Genomic DNA, 27014 nt, shown 5'->3' with positions numbered 1-27014 from the left:
ATGCATAGCCAGGCTGGGCGGCTCCCTCACAGGGGCAGCACAGACATACCAATCACAAAGATGGATGAGCGTGCTACAGGCTAGCCAGAGAAGGGGGTGTGTAGCTCAGGCAGTAAAGGCTTGTGCATTTAGATCCTGACAGCCTAGGTTCAATCCCTGCTGCTGATAACCCACTGAGGGGCATTTGTGCTGTGTTTCTTGTATATTCTCAGAGAAAATAGTGTGATATTACTAATATCAAGCATTAAGATAATTCCCTGATTTGATTACTGGCTGGTAAAGGGCTTTGTCAGTAGTTAGATGTCAGTGTTTTTCAGTGCTGAGCACCCTCCTTGATGCCTTACTGCATACAGTAAATGTAAGGTTTGCACTGCTGGAGATCATGCCCTGTTCCCCGGCTCCTTCTGCTAAGCCTGGTAGGAGTGTGCCTTAGGGTAAATGAGGCCAGATCACGCAGACACACAGGAATATGACATATGCAATGAGCTTGTCTACCCAGCCAGAATATACTTGCTTCTAACACCTGCAAGAAATTAAGAAAGATTGAAATACTCCCTAAAATCTGTTGCTCATCATACAGCCTACACAAAAGAATTGAATTCTTTTTACATGAGCACACCGGGGTACATCTGCTTGCAATCATCCTTCTGAAGACAGTCAGGCCTCCTTCTGATTAAGCAGAAATATGATTCGCCACACTTGGTCCACAGAATGCTTAGTAGAATATTTCAGCAAAGGGGCTGGAATTCACTAGCAATAGAATAAACATGCCTTTCATATATTAGTTCTCCACCAGTCAGGTGGTCTCAGCATTTGGAACCCGTTTCCTCTGCCGCCTACTCACTTCTTGCCCTACTTTCAGAAGTCAAGAAATGCTTCAATAAAGAGAAACTTGTTCTGTGACAGAAAAGATCATTTCTTCTGGCCAGGCATTTGGGAAGGAGACAGGAAGCATATTATTTTAAAGGTAAACTGATAAAATATGTGTTTGCTGTAGAAACGGGAGGAAAGTCAAAAATCATATTGGGATTCTTTAGACAGTACCAGGAGGAAACGTTACTGTAACACTTAGGATTGTGCTGACAACAACTACGGGTATCGTAGGGGAAACAGGTTAGTCTTCAATTATCTGTGCATTCCTGCAGTGTAAATATTTTTCTTTGCTCACAGAAATCTAGTTTGTTGGTGTGTGTGTCTAAATGTCTAAAACTACTACCGCTGCACTACAGTGAGTATTCCACTGAAGCATATTAGAGGTGTGGACAGTAGCAACATTGTTGATTTCTCAATACAGCCTTCATTTTTAGATAATCGTCAAGGAAAGAACAATAAAATCCTTTATTTATATGGAAGCGGAGTGTTTTCTCCTATTGTAGTTTGTAACATGGACACACTGGGGTTGAAGTAATGCACTTTTATAGGTTTGTTATGTTACATCTAACAGGATGTCTTCTATGCTACTATACACAATGACTGAAAATGTAATTTAAACTGTTTGAAAAGGAACCGGGCTTGTTTTATTTTTAATAAAAGAAAACTTGTCTTGATAGCTGTGCTGTTACTGTGATTCATAAAGGAAAGCTGACGGCTCTGTCTGCACCATGTTTATTTACCTCAATTGATTGCCAGTTAGCTTGAGCTAGTTAACAGGTTTGGAAAGGCGAGTGAGTGTGCTCCTTAAATGTTTGTTCCTGGATCCTGTATAGACAAAGTTGAAGACTTAAGCCATGCCTATGTTAGAAGTACTTTGCTGATACAGGTATCTCAGCATGTCTGTACTTATGGCTTATACTGACAACACTGAGTTTTTGCTTGAAAAGCTTATTCCAACCACCCCCACCCCCGCAGCAAAATAAATTATACCAACAAAAGTGCAGTTTTGCTGATGTAACTGAATTTACACTAGGAGCTTGTGTTTGCACAGCTGTATCAGTCACAAATTGTATTTCTTCAGACTCCGTTGACACATAGGTATGCTGGCAGAAGTCAGTAGTGTAGACTTGGTCTTAAATAGTTGGCCTGATGCATTCTAGTTTGTGTTTGAAATTTAGAGGCATGTAGTTAAATGCAAAGATAAAATAGAAGCCTGTGTTAAATATTCATTTTATCAATTAAATGATCAGTTGCATGCCGACATCTACATATACCGTATAAAGGGCCTCATTTAAATAGAGTGAATAATTTGCTGCACTAATACAGTGTCATTAAAGTTTTGACACGGGAAAGAATTGTCCTTATTACACCTCTGTGTAGAACTTGGTCTGTTAAACACACACCTACTTGATATTATACTTTCCTTTAAAATGTCTTTAAAAGAGGTCACGTATTTATACAGTATATCAGTGGCAGACTTTCAGAGAGTATTGATCCACTGCATTGGAGAGTACATTAAGGAGCAATATTTTTGGAAATATTGCAAAGAAAGCCGTCCTCATCTTCTGCAGTGAGCGGGCTGCCACATATGAATGTACAGCCAGATTTTCGAAGACTCTGAGCACACTGGATACTGAGCTCTTTGGATAATCTGATCATAAGGGTGTCCATGGGAGCTGCTAGGCATCAGACTGTTCGGAAAATCCGAGCTGAAATCCTGGCTTCATGGATGTCAATGGCAAAATGCAGATTAACTTAAATGGGACCGGAATTTCACACCAAGCCTCTATTTGGTTGCCTTGTTGTGAGGTGAGCTCTTATGAAAATCTGGTGTTTAGTGCTAGGGAAATCCTTACCATGCAGAATCCTCCCTTTTGCTCTTTTCTTAAGTTTGGGATGTGTGGTGAGAAAACATTATTTGCCCTTTGGCATGAGAGAAGGACATTAGCAGATCCATGTAGAAAATGAAGAAGCAATGAGCTTTAATGCAATACTGCAGTAACAGGTCAAGAAGTGATTCTCCTACAGACACTTCCGAGGTTTCAGAGAACTTTTGACATGAAATGTATTAAGTTTACTAATGGATTTCAAATGTTTATCTTTCTACAGAAAGAGGGATGTTTTGTTTTCATTTTACATAGTCTTGCCAGTTTTAGCAACTGATATCAAAGTAAGTTTTCGACTATTTGAACTTTTAATTTATTTGGCGAAATGGAAGATCTTTGTGCTACACTCAATAATAACTGGATATGCACTAATGTTACAGGATTGATTTCACAGAGCCTCCTTTAATGTCTGGTATTTTAGCCCCGTCTGACTTCTATTCTGAAATTCAAATTAAAAGCAAAAGTCAAAACCAGAGAAAGCAGCACCAGACAATGTTGTCAGGAAAGCTTTGTATGTGGGTCAGTTATTTTTCAAAAGTCGCTACTCAACTCAACATACAGTTTTATCTGTGTGTTCTTTTCAGTCAAACATTTAACAGTTCAGCAACGCTTTTGTATTAGAATTCTCCCCAGCCACTTATCATTCCTGGGCAAAGTAGATTTTTAGCAAACATATTTAAAGACCCATCCAAAAAGATATGGATTTGCTTCTTTCTTCCAAAACAAGGGAATGACTAATCTAGCAGTGTGAGGTACAAGGGGAAACATTTCTCCTTGAAAAATACTAAGAAGATTTCTTGCATAGAGGCTGAATGCTAGGGGTACTTTCACACTGTGCTAGACATGACTTATGACTGACAAAACCTAATGTTATATAGAATAATTATCTGAAGGGAACTGCACTTTGATCTGATATTTATTATTTTTAGTGCACCTATTTCATGGCCCCTCTTAAGAGTTCAAGATCCACCTGAACTTACCATCTTGCAAATTCTGTGGCAAAGCAATTTTGGTGTAATTTAGGACCACAGGACTGGAAGGGACCTCCTAGGTCATCAAATCAGTTCCCTGCTATTGCAGGCAACCATGTCATATAATCCCATTCATAAATTTTTCAAACTGCATCTTCAAACTAGTTAAATTTCCTGTCCCCACTGTTCTATTATTTGACATCCTCAGATTTCCTTGATACCCTTCAGCATAACTTTCAGCCTGGGTGTGACAGCACAAAGGCTACAGTAGCCTTCTTGACTGATCTCCTAGTGATGATATGCAAAGGACAGGTATCTACACTGATTATTTTAAGTCTGTCAGCAGTCTTTGAAAGCACTGGCTAAGGAAAGATATTGAAACTTGTTGACGGTAAAAGTACAGTCTATAGTGCATTAGCACAGGAATCTGGATTTTGGCAAGGATGAACCCCTGGCAATTAAAAAAGGGACCTCAGATTAAGAACATAAGAACACAAGAACAGCCATACTGGGTCAGATCAAAGGTCCATCTAGCCCAGTATCCTGTCTTCCAACAGTGGCCAGTGCCAGGTGCCTCAAAGGGAATGAACAGAACAGGTAATCATCAAGTGATCCATCCCCTGTCGCCCATTCCCAGTTGCTGCCAAACAGAGGCTAGGGACACCATCACTGCCCATGCTGGCTAATAGCCATTGATGGACCTATGCTCCATGAATTTTTTTTTGAAGACTGTTATACTCTTGGCCTTCACAGCATCCTCTGGCAAGGAGTTCCACAGGTTGACTGTGCAGTGTGTGAAAAAATGCTTCCTTTTGTTTGTTTTAAACCTGCTGCCTATTCATTTCATTTGGTGACCCCTAGTTCTGGTATTATGAGAAGGAGTAAATAATACTTCCTTATTTACATTCTCCACACCAGTCATGATTTTTATAGACCTCTATCATATCCCCCTTAGTTGTCTCTTTTCCAAGATGAAAAGTCCCAGTCTTATTAATCTCTCTTCATACAGCAGCCATCCAGACACCTAATAATTTTTGTTGCCCTTTTCTGAACCTTTTCCAATTCCAATATATCTTTTTTGAGATGGGATGACCACATCTGCACGCAGTATTCAAGTTGTGGACATACCATGGATTTCTATAATGGTAACATGATATTTTCTGTCTTATTATCTATCCCTTTCTTAATGATTCTCTCCATGACACTCATTAGTCACAATATCGGAATCCAAGACTTGGTCTCAGTGGGAGTGCAGCTACCTAAAATATACTGCATTTTATTCTTTAAAATGTCTGTTTCCATAGTTAGTACTGTAACAGTTGCTGTGAGGCTCTGTGCACCTCTCAACGTCAATAGGTGAAAGGTGCCGCTGCAGCAAAGCTGTACTTGGTTTAGGGAAAATGTCACTTGTTTGTATCTTGTCCTCATCTTCAAGAGCTACTCAACTCCTGGCTCACCCACTCTTGTCCTCACATTGTTCCCCGGCCTCTCTGTTCTGGCATGATGCTAGCCTTACCGGCCAGTATATCCTCCACTCCTGCTTTCTTCTACAGTATCTCTTCTGTATAGAAGACCTTCTTTGAAACAATCGGAAAGGCCAGTGTCCTTTTCTCTTTCAGATTCCTCCTCAAGATCCACTTCTGCTGTGACCTCTACAAGAAACTGGCTAATCAGTGATGTCTAGGTTGAGGGGAAGTTGGTTTTAGCTGATAGTTTATTTTTATACAAATAATTAGAGTATTTTTGAAGTTATTCAGCACAATCACATTGTGCACATAGTGAGTCTGTGTAAATGCACAAAGTTTTTACTGTTGCCCTTCTCCCTTGCCTTCCCTCCGAATGCTTGTCATATTCACTTCGTGCATTTCATCTTAAATTAGGCTCTGAGGCTGCAAACACATATACCCTGAGACTGTAAGCTCTTGAGAACAGAGGTGGGGTCTTCCTATGTGTATGTACATCGCCTAGCAAATAGAGTCTGAATTTGTATTAGGAATTAGGGCCTCTGGGCACTATTACAATACAAATAATTAAGTATAATAAAAAATGCCACAATATAATTATAATTGTTTATGGCTAAATTGTTCACAGTCTGAGGTGGTTTAATATGGCAAAAAATTTCTGTGAACATTCATTTCAATAAAAACGCAGGTGCCCTCCAATGGTATTTACCATTTCTTCTAGTAACTTTCTGCAAAAATGCATATGGACAAAATGTTGTTCATTAGAGTGTGCACAGAAAGAGACAGTGTTGTGGAAGCACAGGCTTATCTGCAGTCATGTGAGTGTTCATGCCAGAAGTGCTCAGTGGCCACCATGAAAACTCAGTGGACTGGGAATTATCCAACAGAAACAATGCCATGCGACTTAGGTGGTCAATAACACAAATCTATTCACCCAGCTGCAAAATATGTTTGCATAAACTGTTTACTAATATTTGGGAATTCATTACTCTAAATTACTTAAACTATTCACAGATCATCTGTGAAGGAAAAGAAGAGCTACGTTTGTCTAATATTTTGTTTACAAAAGAATTTGCTCCGCTCTATGAATAATAGAACAGTTTTATATGATTGTGTTAACCTAAACAGATTTGAGTTTTAGTTCTATCTATCATGGGTGAATTTGTGAACATTTCCTGTTCTACTGAGAGATGAAAGAACCCCACTATGAAAGGAGAAGAGGACTGGAAAAAGAACTTCCCAGTAGCTAATCAAATAACCGAGTAAGTATCCCATCAGCTATTAGTGTGCTTTTTTACTGGTTTTGCCAGCCAGAAGACCAGTCTAGAGTAGGACAGTTATCCTGCAGGTTAATTAATCCCAGTCTGGGGCTGGAGCAACTTGCAGTGGCTAGTGGAGGCTATTGCAAACATGGAGAAAACAGGCTTATGGGTGGCTTGGCAACCACAACCACAGTAGTTTAATGGACTATAGGAAACAAACCTTTCCTTTCACCTGAAGTGGTCAACCTGCCTCCACAGTTTATGAACCTCCAAAGCCCAGACATATTTTCATTTGGATTAGAACTGAAATTATTATGGCAATTTACACAAATGCAGTGGTTGAGCATTGTTTATGATATGGGTTTTTTTTTGAAAACTGTTGTTAAAATATTGATTTTTCAGAAATTTCTCTCTGCAATTTCTTTACTACATTAGGGGTTCTCAACCTTTTTCTTTCTGAGCCTGCCCCCCGCCCCCAAACATGCTATAAAAACTCCGTGGCCCACTTATACCACACCAATTGTTGTTCTGCATATAAAAGCCAGAGCTGCTGTTAAGGAATAGCAAGTGGAATGGCAAGCTAGGCAGTTGCCCAGGGCCCCACGCTACAGGGCACCACGTGAAGCTGAGTGGCTCAGGCTTCTGCTTCAGCCCTGGGTGGCAGGGCTCAGGGCCCTGGGCTTCAGCCCTGCGTGGCAGGGCTTAGATTGTCTGCCTTAGGCCTCAGCGAGTCTAACGCTGGTCCTGCTTGGTGGACCCACTGAAACCTGCTCACAGCTCCCCAAAGGGCTCCGGACTCCTGGCTGAGAACCACTGCCCTACAACTCAAACACCCTCTTTTGGTAAAATAGCTGTTTGTTTCTTTTCTCTCTCTTCATTCTCTGTAGGATTCTTGAAGCTCCTCAGTCAAGTTTACAGTAGGCAAAAAATAAATTAAGACTCAGACAAGAATGTTACTATGAAAAAGCTCCACTAGACTGTTGTTATACTAGGTTGATAATATAATTTGCTGGGTTGTTTCACTCAACGTCTATTTTGGAAGGACAAACTGATTGCACGCATTTCAGTATAAAATGATTTCCGCGTGAAATCCTGACTCTCTTGAAATCAATGGCAAAACTCCTATAGACTTCAGGGGAGCTAGTATTTCACCACAACCATGTAAACCCCACCAACAGAGCTCATGGTAGCCCTATGGGAATTGTAATCCCACTGAACCTTGGTGTGCTTTGAAGAGAATGAGTGCTTTGTGCTCCCACAATTTTCCTTTCACAAAAAATAGGCTTCAAGCATTCTATCTTCTTGTCGCCAATTTACAAGTGATTCCCAACTGCGAATTATATTACATGTCACGCTGTCACAGCTTTGACATGAAAATCTGCGGTAATCAGCAAGAAAAGATTTATTTTTAAGTGATCATCTTTGAGAATAGGTTCCAAACCCTCTTATTACTTGAACAAAAATAATCTTATGTCACTTTGGGGGCCGCTCCTGTTCTATCATGCAATTATTACCACGCTTATGCTATTTTTATAAGTTACAGTAACTCCCCACAGAGCTTATCTATGTGTTCACTGGCTTCCATATAGCTGAACAATAGTCAGGACACAAATGGAAAACAAAGAGATCAATGCAACCAAGGTATCATTTTCCAAACAATTACCCCAACCCTCAGTAAGACTCAGCTATTCCATATTAGACTTAAAGCTATTGCATCTTTAGCAGTAATGTATTATGTGGCAGTGTCTTTCATGATGGACTCTTGTGACAACACAGACTAGTGGAATGACAGGATTTTTATTTGGGGAGGTTATAGGGGCTATAGGTATTGTTGGAATATAACAAGAACTGAGGACACTGATCGCTAATGGAAGGAGTGCAGTAAGAAGATATGATATAGCAGGAAAACTAAATGTTATGCAAATCAAGATCACCAGGCCTGGAAGATGAAGAAATGAGCACTAGTTTGCATAACCAAAACAAAAAAGAAAACAGGGAGTTACGGTAATAGACTTTGGATCCTTTCATCTGTTAGTTCAAATTCAGCCCAAGTGGGTAGTAACTATAAATTATTATGATTGCTTATATAAAATGAGTTGATACCCTCTGGGAACTGAACGGAGTTTGTGTCTACATAGCAAAGAGAAACCCATGGCTGGCCTGTGCCAGCCAACTCGGGCTTGGGCTGTGGGGTTGTGTAGACTTCTGGGCTTAGGTTGGAGCCCATGCTCTGGGACCCTGCCACCCCGCATGTCCCAGAGGCCAAATAATGCAAGACCCCCATGGCTATTGCCCTATACTCTCACCCCATAAAGGTGGCACCTCTCGGGAGGCTTGAGTCACATTGGCAGAATGGGATGAGGACGCTTGTGCTGCCGCTATCCATCCTGCATCTGCATGAGACCAGAGAACTTTAGCCTTCTAGCCTTTCATAGACACTAAGGTCAGAAGGGACCATTATGATCATCTAGTCAGACCTCCTGCACAATGCAGGCCACAGAATCTCACCCACCCACTCCTGCGATAAACCTCTCACCTATGTCTGAGCTATTGAAGTCCTCAAATCATGGTTTAAAGACTTCAAGGAGCAGAGAATCCTCCAGCAAGTGACACGTGCCCCATGCTACAGAGGAAGGCGAAAAGCCTCCAGGGCAGATTGGAAGAGGCCCTGGAGGAAAATTCCTTCCCAACCCCAAATATGGCGATCAGCTAAACCCTGAGCATTGGGCAAGATTCCCAGCCAGATACCCAGGAAAGAATAGAACCTAAGGGTCCCAAATGACACCCATAAAGTGAAAGATAGTCTGTGCCCCAAAGAGCTACCAGTGTAAGTAGACAAGACAAACAAAATGTAGGAGAGGAAACAGAGGTGAAATGACTTACTGAAGGTTACAACTGGCCAGTGGCAGAGCCAGGAACAGAATGCAGGTCTCGTGAGTCCTAGTTCAGTGCTCTAGCGACTAGATCATGCAGCCTCCTACACATCCTATTGACTTTAGTGGGAGCTGCAGGAACTCAGATTATCAAGAGGTGATCAGCACCTTGCAGAATTAGGACCCTATGATCTGGCTAACTACATTTCAAACTAGCGCTTCGCAGATAAAACACATCCAGACAAATTATTTAATTGAAAAACTAAATGGGAGAACGATGATTTTCAGCTTGAAGATTCCCTACCCTTTTCATGGTCTTTCCTTCAGTTGTACAACTGCAGGGTCCTCTTTATTTGTCGTGACTAGTAGCAAAAACTAAAAATGGGAATGAGTAAAAAAATGATTATTATAAAGGAGAGTTTTACTGCGAATGTGAAGCATGACTAACGTTTAATCTGGGCATTTTGAAAAAACAATATGTTGCTGGTGCTTTTAGATTATTCAGTAAACAAGAAAAAATATTATGGGTCCGTTTCTGTACACAGTTCAAAACTAGCCTGCAAATGCCCAGCAGAGAATTCCCTTTCTGGAGGAGCCCGGCGTACTCATGCAAGTATGTCAGCACTGGGCCAGCCTACAGAATCAGGGAATAGAGCTGGCTGGAAAACTTTAGTGGAACCCTTTTTTCCCCAACAGAAAATGCCATTTTCATCAAAACATTTTAGAATACCATGTCAATTTCTACAGTAAATCACATGGGGGAAAACTGAAATGAAAACTTTTCATTTTGGAACATTTTTGTTGAGGAAATTTTGTTTTGGCATTTTGAGATCTTGTTTCAGATTTAATTTTTGTTACATTTTATGACGTGGAGATGCATAGCATGCACTGCTACTACTGCCGTGTCACAAGATGACCTAGTATAATAATTGAAATAGTCTCTTTCTGTTTTATTTTTAAAATCATTAAGGGCAGCTTCTAATTACTGATGTTTTCTAGATCAGAGTGTCTTGTATGTGTGGGTGGGTGTGTGGTAATGAAGCATTTTGACACCTTCACACAATTTTTATGCTCCTAGATATTTTGGAATGAAATTTCTGAAAACTAAAACAAAAATTTGAAATCCCTCCTTCCATTCCCCCCCACCACCAACAATTTTCAGATATTTTGGTTTGTGGAAAATTTCAAAAATATTTTGTTTTGATCCCAGATCAGAATGAAAAGAAGCTTCAACACGTCAACATTTCCCACAAACTGAAAATTCTGAGTTTTGATCAGCTTCACCTACTGGTTACGGTCCCCACCCCGCAATTCCCCAGAGAATCTTGTCAAACAGCAGCGAAGAGCTGACAGCTGAACCTGTGTTTGTTTGTGTTACATTTCTGTAGTGTAATATTTTGCAGGTTTTATAGAAATATGTCATTGTCCCACTGAGATTTAACTTTGGGAACACGTGGCACTCCATGGTACTACTCTTTTATGTTTTAAGTGATGTATTCACAAAAATGTATGCCAGAATTAACAAGGCAGGTTCCAACTTTCACGGTTCCATACTATGCAGCTATACAGTACTGTACAGCCAGGTTAGTAAACACTACATTGAACTTGCTGGGATCCAAGCATAACCTGGTGCAGTGGGATTTCATGCCGCAAGATTTAAAGATGTCATGATCTTTTACATGGCAGCAGTAAAGAGGAAAAACTACAAAAAGTGCAGTCTTCTGGAAACAAAATATACTGTAAATCAGAAACATAGACTACAGTCTAACATCAAAGCAAGAAAGGCACAGACTTCTAACAGAGAGATTTAGGGAGGGCAGTTACGAGACTAGAATTTATCGATTTAAAACAGGCCCAATAAATATGGCATTGAAGCAATTCAAGAGAAGTACAAGTTCAGATGGGATAATGTCAGAAAGACACGTGTTATGTTTTTACAGTCAGAATCTGAGCACCGGAGCTGGGGCTGGTAGCATCATGTATTATGTAGGTTGTCCAGCCCTGCCCTCTATAAACTCCTGTTTTCAGTTACTTACAATTTTGCCAAACTTTAACCCTTTAGGCTGAAATTTTTCATGCTGGGTGTATGTCTCAGGCTGAATTTGATGGGAAATTTCAGCCAAAACAATTCAGCCATTTCTGAGAATGAGTCTTGGGGAAAATATGTTATTTGGCCCATGTTAAAAATTCTGGCAACATTTTCTTGGTCAGCTGTAGTGCCCCCATACTCTGGAACAGGGACTGGAAATATGTCTGATGGGGTGGGCGGTCTTCATCTCAGGGGTGTGTCTTTAGCCATCCCTGTGAAAATTTGCCTAAATTTAGCCAAGTTATAATCCTTTGAAAAATCACAGTTTGCACTAGAAACTTGATAGAGCTTTGTAGGTAAAATCTTCAAAGAATCCATCCACACTGAGCATGCTTCAGTCCAGGGCTGAGCAGACTTTCCCTACAATTGCAGCTCTGGGCTGCTGCAGGCTGTGATGGGACTGGGCACTTCTGTACCACAGAACTTTTATGGAATTGCTGGGCAAGTCATTCAAGCCAGACATTTCACAGGTGATCCTAATTTTGTGTTCCTCAATTTCTTGGTACCTGACCTGAGACCTTGGAGTCCAATTTGTCCATGTGCGGAGCACTCCCAATGGCAACTGAAGTCAGTGAGAAATGTGCTGTGAACATATAAAGTGTTAACACTGAAAGGACTCTGAAAAATCAGGTCTAGGCATCTTAAATTATTCACCCAAAATTAGCGCATACTTTTGACCTTAATCTTGCTGTGCTTCAGTGTCCCATCTATAGAATGGGACCAGTATCACCCCTCAAACCCCAGGAGTGTTGTACAGATAAAATAACTGTTTATGAAGCACTCAGATACAATTGTAATGACCCATGTAGAAAAGCCCAGGAAGAAGTTAATAATTACATCTTCAAAGTGAGGTCTGAACTATAAATAAACCATGGAGCCACACACTGAACCAGGAGAAAACAAAACATTAAATAGCTGCTCATTATTGTGCACCATCCACCCTATGCACTGAATGAGGCAGAGGTCCTGGGGTAAGAATAGTATCTGCTCATGTAATTAAAGACTGTATCATAATGCATATACAGGGGAGGGTCAAATTAATTCTGGCATTTCCTAACTTTTGAGTGCTAGACTTTGAAACCTTAATGATGTTCTTTTAATGTGGGGGAGGGGTGTGTGGTCTGTGTAAAATAGATATAAAGGGTGGGAAGTGTTGAAGTGGGAGACAAAAATAGCTGAGAAAGGAGGACTTAGAAAATTGTAAAGGAGTACTTGTGGCACCTTAGAGACTAACAAATTTATCTGAGCATAAGCTTCCATGAGCTACAGCTCACTTCATCGGATGCATGCAGTGGAAAATACAGTGGGGAGATTTTATATACACAGAGAACATGAAACAATGGGTGTTACCATACACACTGTAAGGAGAGTGATCAGGTAAGGTGAACAGAGTGAACAGAGAGATTGAAGTGTTCTCATAGGGCCTAATCACATCAGCCACACTATCAGAGGCTCGTTCACCTGTACATCTACCAATGTGATATATGCCATCATGTGCCAGCAATGCCCATCTGCCATGTACATTGGTCAAACTGGACAGTCTCTACGTAAAAGAATAAATGGACACAAATCAGATGTCAAGAATTATAACATTCAAAAACCAGTCAGTGAACCCTTCAATCTCTCTGGTCACGCAATTACAGACCTAAAAGTTGCAATTCTGCAACAAAAAAACTTGAGAAACAGATTCCAACGAGAGACTGCTGAACTGGAATTAATTGGCAAACTGGACACCATTAAATTAGGCTTGAATAAAGACTGGGAGTGGATGGGTCATTACACAAAGTAAAACTATTTCCCCATGTTTATTCCCCCCACACACACACACACACTGTTCCTCATACATTCTTGTCAACTGCTGGAAATGGCTCATCTTGATTATCACTACAAGAGAGGTTTTTTTCCTCTCCTGCTGATAATAGCTCACCTTACCTGATCACTCTCATTACAGTGTGTATGGTAACACCCATTGTTTCATGTTCTCTGTGTATATAAATCTCCCCACTGTATTTTCCTCCGAATGCATCCGCTGAAGTGGGCTGTAGCCCACGAAAGCTTATGCTCAAATAAATTTCTTAGTCTCTGGGGTGCCACAAGTACTCCTGTTCTTTTTGCGGATACAGACTAACACGGCTGCTACTCTGAAAGCGGTCATTAGAAAATTGTGTGGAAGCAGCCTGAATAGAACATGCCTGAGGGTATGTCTACACTACGGAATAAGGTCGAATTTATAGAAGTCGTTTTTTTAGAAATCGGTTTTATATATTCGAGTGTGTGTGTCCCCACAGAAAATGCTCTAAGTGCATTAACTCGGCGGAGCGCTTCCACAGTACCGAGGCTAGAGTCGACTTCTGGAGTGTTGCACTGTGGGTAGCTATCCCACAGTTCCCGCAGTCTCCGCTGCCCATTGGAATTCTGGGTTGAGATCCCAATGCCTGATGGGGCTAAAACATTGTCGTGGGTGGTTCTGGGTACATATCGTCAGGCCCCCGTTCCCTCCCTCCCTCCGTGAAAGCAAGGGCAGACAATCATTTTGCGTCTTTTTTCCTGAGTTACCTGTGCAGACGCCATACCACGGCAAGCATGGAGCCCGCTCAGGTAACCGTCACCATATGTCTCCTGGGTGCTGGCAGACGTGGTACGGCTTTGCTAAACAGTAGCAGCAACCCCTTGCCTTGTGGCAGCAGACGGTACAGTACGACTGGTAGCCATCCTCGTCATGTCCGAGGTGCTCCTGGCCACGTCGGCTGGGAGTGCCTGGACAGACATGGGCGCAGGGACTTAACTGAGAGTGACTTGACCAGGTCATTCTCTTTAGTCCTGCAGTCAGTCCTATTGAACCGTCTTATGGTGAGCAGGCAGGCGATATGGATTGCTAGCAGTCGTACTGTACCATCTTCTACCAGGCAGGCAAGAGATGAGGATTGCTAGCAGTCGTACTGTACCATCTTCTGCCGAGCAGCCATGAGATGTGGATGGCATGCAGTCCTTCTGCACCGTCTGCTGCCAGCCAAAGATGTAAAAGATAGATGGAGTGGATCAAAACAAGAAATAGACCAGATTTGTTTTGTACTCATTTGCTTCCCCCCCTCCCCTGTCTAGGGGACTCATTCCTCTAGGTCACACTGCAGTCACTCACAGAGAAGGTGCAGCGAGGTAAATCTAGCCATGTATCAATCAGAGGCCAGGCTAACCTCCTTGTTCCAACAAGAACGATAACTTAGCTGCACCATTTCTTATTGGAACCCTCCGTGAAGTCCTGCCTGAAATACTCCTTGATGTAAAGACACCCCCTTTGTTGATTTTAGCTCCCTGAAGCCAACCCTGTAAGCCATGTCATCAGTCACCCCTCCCTCCGTCAGAGCAACGGCAGACAATCGTTCCGCGCCTTTTTTCTGTGCGGACGCCATGCCAAGGCAAGCATGGAGGCCACTCAGCTCACTTTGGCAATTAGGAGCACATTAAACACCACACGCATTATCCAGCAGTATATGCAGCACCAGAACCTGGCAAAGCGATACCGGGCGAGGAGGCGACGTCAGCGCGGTCACGTGAATGATCAGGACATGGACACAGATTTCTCTGAAAGCATGGGCCCTGCCAATGCATGCATCATGGTGCTAATGGGGCAGGTTCATGCTGTGGAACGCCGACTCTGGGCTTGGGAAACAAGCACAGACTGGTGGGACTGCATAGTGTTGCAGGTCTGGGACGATTCCCAGTGGCTGAGAAACTTTCGCATGTGTAAGGGCACTTTCATGGAACTTTGTGACTTGCTTTCCCCTGCCCTGAGGCGCATGAATACCAAGATGAGAGCAGCCCTCACAGTTGAGAAGCGAGTGGCGATAGCCCTGTGGAAGCTTGCAATGCCAGACAGCTACCGGTCAGTTGGGAATCAATTTGGAGTGGGCAAATCTACTGTGGGGGCTGCTGTGATGCAAGTAGCCCACGCAATCAAAGATCTGCTGATATCAAGGGTAGTGACCCTGGGAAATGTGCAGGTCATAGTGGATGGCTTTGCTGCAATGGGATTCCCTAACTGTGGTGGGGCCATAGACGGAACCCATATCCCTATCTTGGCACCGGAGCACCAAGCCGCCGAGTAACCCCCCACCGCGTTCTTGGGCGTCTGGGTGTGGAGGCTATGGAACTTGGGGAGGAGGGCGGTTGGTTACAGAGGGGCAGCAGTGGCAGTCTGTGCTCCAGCTGCCTTTGCTGCAGCTCAACCATACACTGGAGCATACTGGTTTGGTCCTCCAGCAGCCTCAGCATTGAATCCTGCCTCCTCTCATCACGCTGCCGCCACATTTGAGCTTCAGCCCTGTCTTCAGCCCGCCACTTACTCTCTTCAGCCCGCCACCTCTCCTCCCGGTCATTTTGTGCTTTCCTGCACTCTGACATTATTTGCCTCCACGCATTCGTCAGTGTGGGAGGACAGCATGAGCTCGGAGAACATTTCATCGCGAGTGCGTTTTTTTTTCTTTCTAAGCTTCAGTAGCCTCTGGGAAGGAGAAGATCCTGTGATCATTGAAACACATGCAGCTGGTGGAGAAAAAAAAGGGACAGCAGTATTTAAAAAGACACATTTTATAAAACAGTGGCTACACTCTTTCAGGGTAAATCTTGCTGTTAACATTACATACAGAGCACATGTGCTTTCGTTACAAGGTCGCATTTTGCCTCCCCGCACTGCGTGACTACCCCCTCAACCTTCCCCCCTCCCTGTGGCTAACAGCGGGGAACATTTCTGTTTAACCACAGGCAAACAGCCCAGCAGGAATGGGCTCCTCTGAGTATCCCCTGAAGAAAAGCACTCTATTTCAACCAGGTGACCATGAATTATATCTCACTCTCCTGAGGATAAAACAGAGAGATAAAGAACGGATGTTGTTTGAATGCCAGCAAACATACACTGCAATGCTTTGTTCTACAATGATTCCCGAGTACGTGTTACTGACCTGGAGTGGTAAAGTGTCCTACCATGAAGGACGCAATAAGGCTGCCCTCCATGTTTGGGGCTCTGACCCGGAGCGGCCGTTCGCCTCCCTGGTTTTCTGGTAGGCTTGCCTCAGCTCCTTCAGTTTCACGCGGCACTGCTTCGGGTCCCTGTTATGGCCTCTGTCCTTCATGCCCTGGGAGATTTTGACAAAGGTTTTGGCATTTCGAAAACTGGAACGGAGTTCTGATAGCACGGATTCCTCTCCCCAAACAGCGATCAGATCCCGTACCTCCCGTTCGGTCCATGCTGGAGCTCTTTTGCGATTCTGGGACTCCATCATGGTCACCTGTGCTGATGAGCTGTGCATGGTCACCTGCAGCTTGCCACGCTGGCCAAACAGGAAATGAGATTCAAAAGTTCGCGGTTCTTTTCCTGTCTACCTGGCCAGTGCATCTGAGTTGAGAGTGCTGTCCAGAGCGGTTACAATGGAGCACTCTGGGATAGCTCCCGGAGGCCAATACCATCGAATTATGTCCACAGTACCCCAAATTCGAGCCAGCAAGGTCGATTTAAGCGCTAATCCACTTGTCAGGGGTGGAGTAAGGAAATTGATTTTAAGAGCCCTTTAAGTCGAAATAAAGGGCTTCATTGTGTGGACGGGTGCAGGTTTACATCGATTTAACGCTGCTAAATTCGACCTAAAGTCCTAGAGTAAACCAGGGCTAAGAGAGAGCAATGAATGAGTGAAAAGGCATATTCAAAAGCTGCTGCATTCTCCTCAACCCCATCTCCTCCCCTGTTAAATCTGACTCATGAACCTGCTATATTTGCTCAAGGTTTATGTTAAAATACACTTGATGTAGTGGAGGAGGAGGAGCAATGCTCAGAGGTTAAATGTATGTGTGTCCTCTTATGGTGTGTTAGCTAATGAAAGGAAGCAGTTGTGGCCAGATAATGTTGCTGCACTAATATGCTTTCCACTGTGCTTAATATGATGGCAAGACAGTTCCTTTCATAAGTAGGACAACACAGTTACCAGAGTTACCAGAACAAACGTAGGAGGACAAATAAGTGAATAAGCATCAGTGTGTAGCTGACAAGCTCAGACAAAAGAAGTTTCAAAAATCATCAGCAGTGGCAAAGCAGAGAAAGCCATCCTAATCACTGTATAATCACTAAGAAAATTGCTTAGAAAGTTGACAGCCCCCAGTGTTGCGTGATGACTATGGACAGAAAAATAATATACTACAAAATGGGACATTGCAGAAGAAATGCTGTCGATCCTGCCTGTTGTGAACTGAACTGTGGAATAATGTCAACAAACCCCATGGTTAGTGATAAGCGACAAGGCTGCGATGCACAGTTTATACAGAAACAGACTTTCCCCAAGGCTGAATTGTTTGGATCTGGGATTTGTTTTGATCCCATTTGTATAAGGAAAATATCTGTAGCAGCAGAGAGGCAAATAGTATAAAAGTCAAGATGTTTTGGAAGTAATTGACTGATCACTGAAATGTTCTTGCTGCTTTTGTTTGGGAGAAAAACATGACTCCTGCAGTTGCTTGGAACTAACTGCAGAAAGCAATTTGGAATGCCAAGGGCATTTAACCTAAGACTAGCTCTGGGGGCAATATAGTTGGGATGTTATATAAAAATCCTTATTAGCAGAAAATAATGATTGCATGGTATTAGGGCACTTGGCTGTGCTGCCAAGTTCCTGATCAAATGAGGTCATTAAAATCCCCTGGTGGTTTTTTACAAGAAGAAAACTGTTATCCCCTGGAATTCTGGCCAAATTCCAATTTGTCTACTAAATTATTGTTGCCAAATATTGTGATTTTTATCTTAAATCTTATGATATTTGGTGCTTTTCTTAAACCCCTAGCTTCTGGAGTCATGTGATTGTATGAGACTCTCAGCTTACATTTTTTTAAAAAAAAATGTAAGTTTCCAGCCCTCATAGTTGTGGAGAAAAGCATGAAATCGTGACTTCTAAAGGCTCCAAAACAAGAAGGCAAATAAAATAATCCAAATTTTTTAAAAAATCTCATTATTATGCCAAATATTATGATTTTTTAGGTTCTGACTTATGATTTTTGAGTGCTTTGGGGTTGGCAATACTGAAATTATCTCTGCAATTTTAGCTGCATGTAACAAATATAATTCTCTGTTTAATAGCTGTAGTGTTCCACCCCAAAGGCAGCTGCATTCCTGTAGCATTCAGCATTCTTTTTGAACCTATTATATATAAAATTACAAACAGACTGCTGGAAGTGCGTGTGTGTGTGTGTGTGTGTATCTATATACACACACACACACACACACACACCCAACAGTGCATTTAGACTAAGGGCCAGATCTGTAAAGGTATGTAGGTGCCGAAAGATATAGAAAAGGAGGACTTGTGGCACGTTAGGGACTAACAAATTTATTTGAACATAAGCTTTCGTGAGCTGTAGCTATAGCTCACGAAAGCTTATGCTCAAATAAATGTGTTGGTCTCTAAGGTGCCACAAGTCCTCCTTTTCTTTTAGCGGATACAGACTAACACGGCTGCTACTCTGAAACCTAAAGATATAGAGACACCTAGTGGGATTTTCAAAAATGCCCCTGCTTCTAACTGTCTTCAGGCACCCAGGTACTTTGGAAGATCCCCCTAGGTGCTTCTTTGTATCTTTAGGTGCCTAAACACCTTCTCAAGGCTGCTAGGGACAGATATTCAGATATTTAGTCCCATTCACCTAAACAGGCATGTCCACTGAAGTCAGAACATAGGTAATAATTTTAGGTGGTTGGTGAAGTGTTTCTCATGTATGTTATGCAGCTAAAATAGCACTGCCCCTTTGGCCCAAGGAGATAGCAAATATTTGGTGCCTTACAGAGTTGTTTCCACTAGGATGAGAAATTAATGATCCAAGTCATATATCTTCTTGGTGTAATCTTGTTTATTTACAAAGCAGCAGCAGACAGTTTCCTTGCTCGGGAATCCCCAGATCTGCCCCCTCAGCACTTGCCGCTGTCTCTGCCCCCTCACAGACACAACTGCTTCTCGGGACTTTCTGGTGGATTTTTCCTGGCTTTAAGCCACAGGCTGCATCAAATGCAGTGCCTGTGTTTGCAATCAGGAAAACCCCTCAGCCCAAGTGTTCCAGCTCTGATCTGCCATTTGCCTTGGAAAGTCCCTCCAAGCTTTCTCTACTGCAGAAAAGGGCTGAACTGCACTTTCCATTGTGGCTGAAAGAGAACTTGCACATCAGTTGACTTGACCTATGTCTACAATTTTCTTTGGATCAGAGACTCACCTCATGGCAGCCATCAGCATAACAGTTTAGTTACTGTTCTGTTAGCTTGTCAGGAGATATCAGTTAAAAAAACCCATTAACCAACTAGCTATTGGCCAAACCAGAAATCCAAGAGACTCTCAGCAACTCCTTGTATCTGTGAGCTACAGTAGAAACCTGGCTTCTGACTGGCTGTCTCAGTATTCCTCCAGTACCACTCACCATCGTATTATATGTAGGCACATGAAAGCCACTGCCTCTAGGCTAAGACATACACTAACATCGTCTCTGCCAATGGCTATTGCTGTTGCTGCCAACAAAGAGAATGCTGGGAAACACTGCAGTGTCAAATAGTATTCACCGTGCCTGCTTTCAAATGTTGTGTGAACTAGAAACGAGAACACTGAGGGATATCTTTGCCATGGAGGTGTCAATAAAGAAGGGTACTCATTTGAATATTTACACAAATGCTAGCGCACAGTGAAGTCCTGATGATGCAGTGGCTATCAACTCGGCCGAAAAATTACCTCCTGCTGCAATTGACACACGACAGGGCGAGTGACAATATGTCAGACCCTTAAAAAACCAGATTGGCATGGAAAGAAGAGAGTAAACAATCGCTAAGAGAAGGATATTGCTCATCTCCTTTCACCATTGTTTCTGAAAGAGCATGCAGCAATATGTTTTCAATTACTTTTTTAGATTTATATTAAAAATGTCTGTCCCCTGAAAAAGTGAAAAATATTGCGCTCAATCTAACCCTGAGCATCCTATTCTAGTGTCAGTCATTTTTTCCACCTGAAGAGCAATGATTTTGCACAATAACCTTGAACTTGAGTCAGTATATTATCTGAGTTAAACAAGATAGCATTTGATCCATACCGCTTCTTGAACTACTGTAATATATTTAGTACACAGGTGAACCATTTGTGCTTGTATTCCCCTGGCTTTCCAGGGAAATATGGCATAGCAACACCAAACATCATACCAAGCTCTTTGTGTGCCTGTCTGCCTGCTGCTTGTTTACAAATTTTTTATTGAAACAAATAATGCCCTGACTTCCCTTTATCAATATAACAATGACTGTTAATATTTGAGTTACTTCCATTCTTACATAATTTGTCTTCATAACTTCATGTACTTTCTGCATATCTATATGCATCATTTGTCTGTATATTCTTAGCCATACCTTGCAACTATTCATTTGAATTAAAATTGAATGGGTTTAAGAAAAGACATGTGGACATTAAATTGGTGAATGAACCCATTGATTCTAAGTATGGGTATTTGCTGATACACACTGTGATATGAGTGCTGGCACGTGTGACACTGGGATGTGCGTACAAACCCTCAAAATACAGTGAAACATGGAGACCAATGAAATTCACTTGTTTAAGGGAAATTTCTAATACAGGGGTAACAGAGTTGCACTCCCTGTCCCTAGAAACCCTTTCAGGTCTTAAGACAGGACTTTGCATAATACAAATGCTTGTACAGGCTTCATTGGTCAACAGCTACAATAACAATGCAAACTTAAAATATAAAAAAGAACATTTAAAACGGAGATTGAAACCCCATATTGAAGTACTAGAGTGTTTGGTCTATAGCTTGTACAGTATACCGTGGTTCACATGCCATTTCAGAGTGTGGTGGGGAATGGACAGGCAACGTTATTATCTATTAGTAAGGCTACGATTTTGGCACAGATATTTTTATTAAAAGGCATGGACTAGGATGAGGGCAATAAAAAGTATCTCCTGGATTTATTGAAGCCAGAGCCCCACTGGACGGGGCTGAAGCCAGAGCCGGAGCCCCTGAAGCTGTGCTGCTGGAGCCCTTCAGTGTAGACACGGAAGCCTGAGCCCCACCACCCAGGACTGACTTATTGGAATTTTCAAGCCATCACGGAGGTCTTGTAAAATCATGGACTCTGTGACCTCCATGACAGAGTCATAGCCTGAGCTATTCGTTGCCTTCCAACATGCCTCTATGAGCAATGGGTCTCATCCAAACGCCAGTGAAGTCAATTGAAAAACTTTCCATTGGGACAATCTGTGCATTGGCTTCAATAGACTTTAGCTCAGACCCAATACCATTCTCAAGCTTTCACCAGCTACAGGTGCTATGTCACCAGGACCTGCACAGAGGGTGGATTTAGATAAACACAGGCCCTGATCCAAAATCCAGTGATTTCAGTGAGCTTTGGGTCAGGTCCATAATTGGAGAAATTAATTCCCGGTAGTCTATTGAAATCAATGGAGTTACCCCAGGAATTAGTTTGGTCCATCGACTAATATCATTTTTTTTTCTTCAGTAATCAAGCGGCATCAAGTCAATTACTTAGGCTCCAGAGGGCATTCCATGCCAAACTTTTTTTTTTTATGGTATGGCAACTTTTTATGGTTTTACGGTATGGCAACTTTTGTCTTTTCCACAATTTCCCTTTAAAATAATAAAGCTATAGATCAGCTGGTGTAAAACCGTTTGGTTGCATCTGATTTTACACCAAAGGAGAATCTGTCTTTACCTGTAAAAAAATGACAGAGTTACCAGCGTCTATTTTTTATTATATCTCATATAACAAGATTTCTAATTCTGTATGAATTGCTGACACACAATAGTGAGTTATATTTGTGAAAATAAAAAAAAAACAGGCTACAATGTGTCCAGAAAATATGCCCAAATACCAAAGCCACAATTGTACATCCAGTGTTGACTGGTTGTAAATGGAAAAGATGATACAAAATCACAAAGGAGCAAACTAACACATAACAGCTGCTAAGTACAGTACAGAAGAGAGACTGTTGCATACAGAAAGAATTCCCTTATTGAATAATTAAGTAGGTTTTGATCAGAGCCTTGAAAACTTGACAACCAAATGCATATTAAATGCTGTTATACTGAGAAAATCTCTGGTTATGAACTCTCTTTAAAAAAGGGTAGTGCACAGCATACTGATGAACCAAATATTTCTTTTGATATTAACATAGCTAAATTCATTTTTGTTTGATTTCAGATACGATTCTAATATAAATTGAATGTGTCATTTGATTATAACAACATTTCTTCACCTTGTTTTAGATTCTGTATATTATACATTGGAATTTCCTACTCAGACTTGAGTATTTTCTTCCAGACATCTTTATCTAGTCATTTTTCCATAAAGTTAGCGTTCTGGCATTATTGTGCAGACTGACATGCCTGTTTTACATTATAATGATTGTAAAGAAATACCTGGTGAGATTTGGAGCAGCAGGTAGTAGTAGTACATGTTTCAAATTGCTTACATCCCTCTGCTTTGGAATTAAGATTTCAAATTTAAATGCATTATTACTGCATAATACGAATGGAGTGCATGACACTTTGCATATATATAAAATGACAGGTTTCAGAGTAGCAGCCATGTTAATCTGTATCCACAAAAAGAGCAGGATTTGTAGTAATAATCAAGATGGCCTATTTAGACAGTTGACAAGAAGGTGTGAGTCTATTGAATCTATTTCCCTAAGTTACGTATCCTCACACCTTCTTGTCAGCTGTCTAAATGGGCCATCTTCATTATCACTACAAAAGTTTTTTTCTCCTGCTGATAATAGCTCATCTTAACTAATTAGGCTCTCACAGTTTGTATGGCAACTTCCACCTTCTCTGTAGGTATATATGTATATCGTCTTACTATTTGTTCCATTCTATGCATCCGATGAAGTGAGCTGTAGCCCACAAAAGCTTATGCTTTAATACATTTGTTAGTCTCTGAGGTGCCCCAAGTACTCCTGTTCTTTTTGCATACATATAGGGTGACAAAGTCCCTGTTCTGAGGAGTTTGTAATCGAAGGAAATAGTTTTCAATGGGACTCCTCACTGAGTAACTTTATTCATACAGGTAATTGTTAACGGCTCAAGTCTGCTATCTTTTAGCCTGTTTTGAAGCGTCCTAGCACCTGGTATGCAGCCTTTTTATAAGCTTGGTTATTTAAACAAATCTACCACTGCTATGTGGGAGGCTGTGTTGAATTAATTTGCACTTAACTAGAAATGTCTATAGCAAGGCTCAAAGGTCTATAGAAATAATTAAATCACAATGTTTAGATGCCACAGCTAGAGAACCCAGCGCTATCATTAGATTCCAGGATTGTCGCCGTTCTGTGTGTGCCACTCTGAAGCCTGGAATGTCTGTTGAGTCACATGACGCGAGGGAAACTGCTACAAGCGTGGCTGAGAGCTCATTTGGGTCTGAATGTCACCCAGTGGACTCTTCGCTGGGTGTTATGAGCCAATTTTAAAGTGCGTAAATCATTTTTGGCTTTTTCTTACACACCCGTGACAGCCTGGGCACAACCACAAGTATTAGCTGCTGAGCTAGACGTTTAGCTCCCTAGCTAATGTGCCCCCTGAGCATAGAAGGGTTTCTTTCTTGTGCATTACCAATGGCAATTATTAATCCTTATGATAGGCCACAGCTGGTTTTGAGGTGCTCATTGCTGCTGCACGTACACAATGTGTAGGGGACTGTCCCCTGCGGGGCTCTGTATGACTCCAAAGCTTCTTTGGCCCCTGGGTGCAATGTGTGGGGTGAAGCGATATGGCTGTTTCTATGGGGTGCAGGGCCATTGCCCCTCTGCCCTGTGTGGTGGTGGGGAGGGAGAAGGGGAGTCAGGTGGCTCAGGGCCATTGCCCTCTACATGGTGTGAGATGTTTGGGGTGCAGGGCCATTACCCCTCTGTGGTGTGTGAGGACAGGTGGGGTACAGGGCCATTGCGTCTGGGTGTGGGATGAGGGGGTGAAAGGCCAGTGCCATCCAGCATGATGTGGGGAGGGGGGAGTGCAGTGTGATGGGTATGGGGCACAGCGTCTATGCCCCAGGGGCAGGGTAAGCAGTTGGGGCCATTGCCCCAAGTGTGGTGTGAGGAGTCAGGGCCATGGCCCCTGGCAGGGTGAGGGGATGCTTGGAGCAGGGCCATTGCCTCAGGGGTGCTGTGCTGCGCGTATCCCAGCTGACTGGTGACCTGGGGGCACTGTGTTGGGGAGAGGCGCTGACTGAACTGCTGCAGGGGCATATGGCCTGGGGTCCAGGCCAGCCCTGTCCATGTCGTGCTGTCTCCTGAGCCCCCCCTCTTGTCCATTCCCTGCAGGTGGAAAAGCTGCACTGCGTCCACCCCTCTCCAGCTGCCACCTGCCAACATGGTGCTGTCGGCCTGCCGGAGGGTGCTGCCCCTGGCCGCCCTAGCACTGCTCCTGCTCGTCTGCCTGGCTCCCGGTGAGTACGCGGCGTACCTGGTGCAGCAAGCAACACGCAGTGCCATGCAGGCGGGAACCAAGGGGAGAGGGAGGTGAGTGGGGATGTTGGGAAGATCCCCAGACACTCAGCAATGGGCGCCCATGCCCAGAGAATGGCTGCTCAGTGGGGAAGGGAGCTAGAGGGAGACCCAGTAACCCCACTCCTTTGAATTTTCCTGTAATTAAAGCCTCTCTCTGGGGCTAAAGGATTCCCTTTGTGTATTGCAGTGTCACACACAGGGGTCTGCCCTGAATCCTGACCTCAAACTTTGGGGGAGTTCATGATTCAGCGAGCATGGACCAAGCCCACTTCTCAGTTACCATCTCAGTGGGAAAGAATAACTGTGACAACTCTCGTTCCAGTTGCTCAGGGCCCACAGGGAAGCGAATGGTTTTATAGATAATGCACACTTTATAGACTCAGAGACTTTAAGACCAGAAGCGACCATCATGATCATCATGTCTGACCTCCTGCACATGGCAGGCCACAGAATCTCACCTACCCACTCCTGTAATAGACTGCTAACCACTGACTGAGTTACTGAAGTCCTCAAATCATGGTTTAAAGACTTCAAGTTACAGACAATCCACCATTTACACTAGTTTAAACCTCCAAGTGACCCGTGCCCCATGCTGCAGAGGAAGGCAAAAAAACCCCAGGGTCTCTGACAATCTGACCCAGGGGAAAATGCCTCTCATTTTGCAATATTCAGCATTAAAAAATGATGAAATCTAGAAGAGCTCTGCTGTAATTGAAACTAAAAGGAGAATTAAAAATGGGAGGGTATTTTTTTTCTCTTTCACTTTTCCAGTTCCACCCACACTTGTTCACGGGCATAACCATTTGCTCCAAGCCTTTCATTTTCTTTAAAAAATTGTCCTTATGTTCAGTGAGATATGTTAGATGACAAGCACATTATTCATTTTAGCAAAATTGTACAGTAAAAGCTTTGTTATCTGGCATGTTGGGGGAATGGGGGGTGCCGGTTAATCAAAAATTCCGGTTAACTAAGAGTTATACTTACCAATGGAGGGAGGGAGTTTGGGTGTGGGAGGGGATGCAGAACACAGGCTCTGGGAGGGAGCTTGGGTGCAGGAGGGGGCTCGGAGCAGGGGGTTGGGGCATAGGAGGGCTTTTGGGGTGCCGGATCCGGGCGGCGCTCAACTTGGGTGACTCCTCACAAGCGGCGACATGTCCCTGCTGCTCCAAGGCGGAGGTGTGGCCAGGTGGTTCTGCATGTTGCCTCCACTCGCAGGTGCCACCCCCATAGTTCCCATTGGCCATGGTTCCTGGCCAATAGGAGCTGCGGAGCCAGCGCTTGGGGCAGGGGCAGCGAACAGAGCCCCCGTGGCCATTCCTCCACCTAGAAGCAAGAGGGATATGTCACCGCTTCTGGGGAGCCACATGGAGCAAGATAGGGAGCCTGCCGGCTCATGCCAACTGGACTTTTAATTTGTATTGGGAGATATGAGAAAGGCCATTTTCTAGAGCTTTGGTAAAGTGCCGGATAACACAGCTTTTGCTGCGCTAAAGGAGTCTAAAGGTCCAAGGATCAAGACTGGGTCTGTTTGTAGATTTTTTCCTATCATCTTATTTAAAATTAACAAGTTTGGGAGCTGGGCATTCTAGTTATGCAAGCTGAGAATCAGATATGCTAAAGGAAATGTAAAATTACTCAGACCCATAAGCTTGCTAAATGTTCTCTTTGTTCTGCCAAGCTAGTTAATAAAAAAAGTGAATAGTGCAGCTGCTTGATGAGTTTTGCTGTGCTGAATTGCCACTGGATTATGGAGAGTTCAAAAGTCTTAGTTAAAATGTGGACAAAAATAGACTAGTCAATGGATTTTGTTGTCATATTTACATACTGCCTGCCAACTCTCCTAAATATTAGGGCCAATTCTGCAGCTTTTACCCAGCCTGTTGCAGTCAATGGGAACTCTGATTGAGCGGGGACTGCAGGATCAAGTCCGTAAGATATAATTAAAAAAAAATGCTTAGAAAAAATGACCCAATAAGTGCATGGACTAACATTTTCCAATATTACAACTGTATTTGCATAAAGTAAATACTGCAGCCTGTTTCATTTTTGCTTTTAAACA

The 27014-nt window shown here is 42.8% G+C and overlaps 1 protein-coding gene across 3 annotated transcripts in view; it reads left to right on the top strand.

Moving 5' to 3' along the window:
- The first annotated feature begins 750 nt into the window (after nt 1–750).
- The window catches only part of ECRG4 (ECRG4 augurin precursor), a 33844-nt gene continuing 7580 nt past the window's right edge, over nt 751–27014 (top strand). Inside the window, exons 1-2 of one of the 3 annotated variants that reach the window (XM_084618023.1) lie at nt 751–967; nt 24770–24894. In XM_084618023.1, the coding sequence (XP_084474149.1) occupies nt 24819–24894 (76 nt within the window). In that variant the 5' untranslated portion in view covers nt 751–967; nt 24770–24818. Of the gene's footprint in view, nt 968–993; nt 1114–12344; nt 12389–24769; nt 24895–27014 lie in introns of those variants that run through there. The other 2 variants (XM_084618025.1, XM_084618024.1) reach the window with 2 other exon arrangements.

The sequence above is a fragment of the Lepidochelys olivacea genome (genome assembly GCF_965140295.1).
Source record: "Lepidochelys olivacea isolate rLepOli2 genome assembly, chromosome: 1".
Classification (NCBI taxonomy): Eukaryota; Metazoa; Chordata; order Testudines; family Cheloniidae; genus Lepidochelys; species Lepidochelys olivacea.
The sequence above is the reverse complement of the archived record's forward strand: the minus strand, read 5'-3'. Positions and strand labels throughout refer to the sequence as shown.